The 6635-nt window shown below is 45.1% G+C and overlaps 1 protein-coding gene across 1 annotated transcript; it reads right to left on the bottom strand.

The window, feature by feature from the left end:
- Window positions 1-1357: 1357 nt before the first annotated feature.
- LOC108157965 lies at window positions 1358-2564 on the bottom strand. The gene has a single exon (XM_033396799.1). It carries the CDS (start codon window positions 2420-2422, stop codon window positions 1463-1465), a length of 960 nt encoding a protein of 319 aa, XP_033252690.1. The 5' UTR covers window positions 2423-2564; the 3' UTR covers window positions 1358-1462.
- Window positions 2565-6635: the final 4071 nt, after the last annotated feature.

Consider the following 6635-nt stretch of genomic DNA (forward strand, 5'->3'; position numbering starts at 1 on the left):
GAGCAACCAAATTTGGTATCCACACTCCTGTGATATCGGACCTTGACCGTTTCGTGTCCAAATTTCGCCACACCCGCTTCCGCCCACGCAAAGAACGAAAATCTGGGGCATCCACAAATCTCAGAGACTATTAAGTCTAGAGTAACCAAATTTGGTATCCGCACTTCTGTTAGATCTCACTATAAAACGTATATCTCAGAATTTCGCCCCACCCTTTTCCGCCCCCACAAAGGACGAAAATCTGTTGCATCCACAATATTGCACATTCGAGAAAACGCAGCGCAGCGCCCGACGTCACGCTCAGACTGATTTTCTGTCTCTCTCGCACGCACTCTTTGTCGTGTCGTTCAATATTAGCGGCGTCTGCCGGAGGAGAGCCATACTGACTTAGTATCGGGTATAACTGTAGAGTTGCGGTCTCCGTAGCAACTCACAACGTTCCCCCTCGTTTCTAATTCGGATCTGAGTGAGAGACCACCTACCTCCAAAGTAAACATCCAAAAACCATTTAACGTGTGTTCGAATTATGCAAAAATGTGTTAGGCACGACGAGAAAACATTAAATTTGTTGAAATATTTATATGCGTGTTATTTTCTTCAATGTTTTTCCAATCATTATGAATATGTTTAAATGGGTTGGGTCACGTCAAGGCCAAGCCCCCTCGAGCTTCAAGCCCTGAAGCCCAAGCCGCAAGCCCAAAAAAGCCCTCATATGGCCATGTTTTAAAAATCAATTAGAGCCAAATGACAAATGTAACGACACCAGCAACAGCAACAGCATCAGGCAACAAGATCAAATCGTGTAATATGCCTCATTACAACATCATTTTGTACAGAAATATTTTCTGCTTCTCTCCCAATCCCCCAAAAAAGGTGTGGACTTTGGTTAAACGCTGTGTTTCGTGGCTATAGAAAAGCTCTGTATTAAAGTTTTAGATCATATTTAATATGTATTCATATCACTCGTTCAATCTTGGAACTCTCCGCATGGACCTGCATGGTTCAGAAAAAATGGAAGAAAAAACCGTACAGATCTGGCGGCAGAAACAGAAGTCAATGTTTCCTCCATCCATCTCTTCGCGAGCGAGTCGGCTGTCCCTTCGACTCTCCGAGAGTCAAGCGCTAGAAAGAGATTGCAAAGGTTTGACATGGATGGTCCTCGAAAGGGAGCATCTGTGGTGACGACATGCAAGGGCATGCAAGGCACTTGCATAGATTATTATGTGACAAGTTTCTTTGTATAAAAACGAGAGATATTCTCTGCTTTACAGAGAATAGCCCCATCAAATATTATCAGAATACCAGGACGGGAGCTATGAGTACTCCGTGCAAATATTAGATAGAACAAAATTATCGGTTTAGAAGAGTTCTCATTATTTTCGAGAAAAAACCTTGGCTTTATTCAAGCTACACTGAAACAAATCCTTTGGCGAAAGCCCCTTCCCTGCCAATCGGCTTGATGCTAGCGTTGTCGACGCTTATGATCGGGATCATAGTTGAGGACATCGAAGGTGAGGATCTTATAGAAGGATACCGACCAGTCGGTATCGCCCGAGCGCGGCACGATGCGGCCCGTTGGGGTCAGCGGTGCTGTGGCCGGATTGTGTGTAGATCTCGCCAGCGCATCAGTCGGAGGTGGTGGCACGAGACTCTTTGAGAGGGCTGCCTTGGGCGTGAGTGGGGCACTGAAGTGATGTGTGAAGGGGTAGCCCGACTGCGCCATGTGATCCTTCGTCTCAAAGTTGCGCCTCGCATCCTCGGTGTAGTCGCGCCGGAAGCGTATGAAGATCTCGGCAAAGACAATCCGATGCGGCACCGACACGACATCGCGAGGTGTCCTCAGCTCCCTGTCCATCCGGCGGACGAGCTCGTTCACCTCCACCACCTCCGAGGCGGAGTCAAAGTCCTTGGTGTTCCGCAGCCCCACAAAGAGCACATCGATGAAGGCGTACCTGCGGCCGAAGCTCTGGCGTCGGGCCACCTTCATGGGAATGGCGCGACGCAGGTGCTCCCTCTGGAAGCGGATCAACTGCAGCCGGTTGTCGTTGCGGGAGAGCAGCATGTCGCGGGTGATCTGCTGGAAGCCCACCGGCGTGGTGTACGTGCTCATCTTCTCGGGGCTCTGCTGCCGTATGATGTCCGTCACGACGATGGCCGCCTGCTTGGAGCCCTCGATGAATTCCGATTCATTGAATTCCGGATCCCACAGCCACCGGAGCTTCCACAGGTTGAATTTCGTCACCAGATACTTCCACGGATTGTGCAGATACACCAGCCGCGGGATGGCCTTCTTTCGCTGCTCGTGCTCCGCATGCTGGCGGTCCCAGTTGTGCAGGACCCGTTGCGGCACCGCTCCCGAGCCGGACGGATATCCGCTCTTCAGGTAAACATGGCCACAGTTACGTATAATTTTGGTGAACATCTTCTGGGCATTTTGTTCTGCAATTTTGAATGTGTGCGCCCCCAACCCAGTGAAAGCGGCACACGGAACTTTTCAAAGTATTTCCGTAATTTTAGTTTGAAGTTTCCGACAGTGTTTTTTAGAGTATATCGATCGAGAAAATGTGAAAACGAATTCAAAGCCCACCCACACAGAGATCGATCTCCTCCTCCTCTTCCTCATTCCCCCTCCCTCTCCCCATCCGCCAGCAGTTCCCAGGTAGCCGTCAAGCAGCTGCAAATCACATGTAAAGATCATAAAACATTATTCCACCGATACATAAATTATATTCGAACGAAAGAATGCGTGAGTGTGTGAGGGCTGTGTGGGCATTGGACTTTTCGACAAGTGGCTGGCCCTTGGCCCCTTGGACCCTGGGCCACTCTCACGCATACGCAAACGACATAAAAATGAACGGACAGACGGTTGTGGGGGGAAAATGTACGTACGAGTATAAAGAAATGAAAAACCACGAATGCAATTGTTGTGCCGCCTTTCCGCCGAATGAAGCGAAGCTCTCCGCCGGGAAGATGTGTATTTAAATGGCGCGGCGAATTTAATTATGTGTAAAGGCATTTAATGGAAAATTAAACACCAGTTAAAATCAGACAAAGGCCTACCAACAGCCAGGCGGAAATGTTGGTAATAAAATGGTGAAGAAAATGTTTCTCCAATGAGAAAAAGTACATAATCGAAATGTACGGCATTTTTATCATGTATTTATTTTATTTATTAATTTGTTATATTTTTTTTTATATTCATTTCTTATTATACCCGATACTCAAAATGAGTATTGGGGTATATTAGATTTGTGGTAAAAGTGGATGTGTGTAACGTCCAAAAGGAATCGTTTCCGACCCCATAAAGTATATATATTCTTGATCAGCATCAATAGCCGAGTCGATTGAGCCATGTCTGTCTGTCCGTCTGTCCGTCTGTCCGTCCGTCCGTCTGTCCGTCCCCTTCAGCGCCTAGTGCTCAAAGACTATAAGAGCGAGAGCAACGATGTTTTGGATCCAGACTTCTGTGATATGTCACTGCTACAAGAATATTTCAAAACTTTGCCCCGCCCACTTCCGCCCCCACAAAGGGCGAAAATCTGTAGCATCCACAATTTCGACGATACAAGAAAACTAAAAACGCAGAATCGTAGAAGATGACAATATCTTCTAGAGTGCAGAATTTGAATAAGATCGTAATATTATTATAGCCAGCATCAAGAAAACAATTTCATTTTTTCTCGCCCTGTCTCTCTCTAACACACACGTAGCATAGCCGGCTTTGCTTAGAGTAAAACATTAGCGCCTAGATCTCAGAGACTATAAAAGCTAGAGCAACCAAATTTGGTATCCACACTCCTAATATATCGGACCGAGACGAGTTTGTTTCAAAATTTCGCCAAACCCCCTTCCGCCCCCGCAATGGATGAAAATCTGGGGATATTCACAAATCTCAGAGACTATTAAGGCTAGAGTAACCAAATTTGGTATCCGCACTCCTGTTAGATCTCACTATAAAACGTATATCTCAGAATTTCGCCCCACCCCCTTCCGCCCCCACAAAGAACGAAAATCTGTTGCATCCACAATATTAAGAATACGAAAAAACTAAAAACGCAGAATCATAGATAATGATCATATATATCAGATTGCTGAATCTGGATCAGATCAGATCATTTTTATAGCCAAAAGGAACAAATCAATTTGCACTGGCTACGCAGCACCCGACGTCACGCTCAGACTGATTTTCTGTCGCTCTCGCACGCACTCCTTGTCGTGTCGTTTAATATTAGCGGCGTCTGCCGGAGGAGAGCCATACTGACTTAGTATCGGGTATAACCGTAGAGTTGCGGTGTCCGCAGCAACTCACAACGTTCCCCCTCGTTTATTTATTATACCCGATACTCAAAATGAGTATTGGGGTATATTAGATTTGTGGTAAAAGTGGATGTGTGTAAGGTCCAGAAGGAATCGTTTCCGACCCCATAAAGTATATATATTCTTGATCAGCATCAATAGCCGAGTCGATTGAGCCATGTCTGTCTGTCCGTCTGTCCGTCGTTCGTCCGTCTGTCCGTCTGTCCGTCCCCTTCAGCGCGTAGTGCTCAAAGACTGTAGGAGCTAGAGCAACGATGTTTTGTATCCAGACTTCTGTGATATGTCACTGCTACACAAATATTTCAAAACTTCGCCCCGCCCACTTCCGCCTCCACAAAGGACGAAAATCTGTGGCATCCACATTTTTAAAGATACGAAAAAACCAAAAACGCAGAATCGTAGAGGATGACTATATGTTTTAGAATGTAAGATCTCAACCAGATCGTATAATTATTATTGCCAGAATCAAGAAAACAATTTCATTCTTTCTCGCTCTGTCTCTCTCTAACACACAGGTTTCATGGTCGGTTTTGCCAATTGCAAAATATGAGTTCAAGGATCTCAGAACCTATAAGAGCCAGAGCAACCAAATTTGGTATCCACATTCCTGTGATATCGGACCTTGACCGTTTCGTGTCCAAATTTCGCCACACCCCCTTCCGCCCCCCCAAAGGACGAAAATCTGGGGCATCCACAAATCTCAGAGACTATTAAGGCTAGAGTAACCAAATTTGGTATCCGCACTTCTGTTAGATCTCACTACAAAACGTATATCTCAGAATTTCGCCGCACCCCCTTCCGCCCCCACAAATAACGAAAATCTGTTGCATCCACAATATTGCACATTCGAAAAAACTAAAAACGCAGAATCATGGATAATGACCATATCTATCAGATTGCAGAATTTGAACAAGATCGTATTATTTTTATAGCCAGCATCAAGAAAACAATTTCATTTTTTCTCGCCCTGTCTCTCTCTAACACACACGTAGCATAGCCGGCTTTGCTTAGAGTAAAACATTAGCGCCTGGATTTTAGAGACTATTAAAGCTAGAGCAACCAAATTTGGTATCCACACTCCTAATATATCGGACCGAGACGAGTGTGTTTCAAAATTTCGCCACACCCCCTTCCGCCCCGCAAAGGATGAAAATCTGGGGATATTCACAAATCTCAGAGACTATTAAGGCTAGAATAACCAAATTTGGTATCCACACTCCTTATATATCGGACCGAGACCAGTTTGTTTCCAAATTTCGCCCCACCCCCTTCCGCCCCCACAAAGAACGAAAATCTGTTGCATCCACAATATTGAGGATACGAAAAAACTAAAAACTCAGCATAGATAATGATCATATCTATCAGATTGCTGAATCTGGATCAGATCAGATCATTTTTATAGCCAAAAGGAACAATTCAATTTGCACTGGCTACACAGCCCCCGACGTCACACTCAGACTGATTTTCTGTCTCTCTCGCACGCACTCTTTGTCGTGTCGTTCAATATTAGCAGCGTCTGCCGGAGGAGAGCCATACTGACTTAGTATCGGGTATAACTGTAGAGTTGCGGTGTCCGCTGCAACTCACAACGTTCCGCCACGTTATACCCGATACTCAAAATGAGTATTGGGGTATATTAGATTTGTGGTAAAAGTGGATGTGTGTAACGTCCAAAAGGAATCGTTTCCGACCCATAAAGTATATATATTCTTGATCAGCATCAATAGCCGAGTCGATTGAGCCATGTCTGTCTGTCCGTCTGTCCGTCCGTCCGTCTGTCCGTCCCCTTCAGCGCCTAGTGCTCAAAGACTATAAAAGCTAGAGCAACGATGTTTTGGATCCAGACTTCTGTGATATGTCACTGCTACAAAAATATATTTTAAAACTTCGCCCCGCCCACTTCCGCCCCCACAAAGGACGAAAATCTGTTGCATCCACAATATTGCACATTCGAAAAAACTAAAAACGCAGAATCATGGATAATGACCATATCTATCAGATTGCAGAATTTGAACAAGATCGTATTATTTTTATAGCCAGCATCAAGAAAACAATTTAATTTTTTCTCGCCCTGTCTCTCTCTAACACACACGTAGCATAGCCGGCTTTGCTTAGAGTAAAACATTAGCGCCTGGATTTTAGAGACTATAAAAGCTAGAGCAACCAAATTTGGTATCCACACTCCTAATATATCGGACCGAGACGAAATTTTTTTTTAAAATTTCGCCACACCCCCTTCCGCCCCCGCAAAGGATGAAAATCTGGGGATATTTACAAATCTCAGAGACTATTAAGGCTAGAGTAACCAAATTTGGTAT

Source organism: Drosophila miranda (genome assembly GCF_003369915.1).
Source record: "Drosophila miranda strain MSH22 chromosome Y unlocalized genomic scaffold, D.miranda_PacBio2.1 Contig_Y1_pilon, whole genome shotgun sequence".
Classification (NCBI taxonomy): domain Eukaryota; kingdom Metazoa; phylum Arthropoda; class Insecta; order Diptera; family Drosophilidae; genus Drosophila; species Drosophila miranda.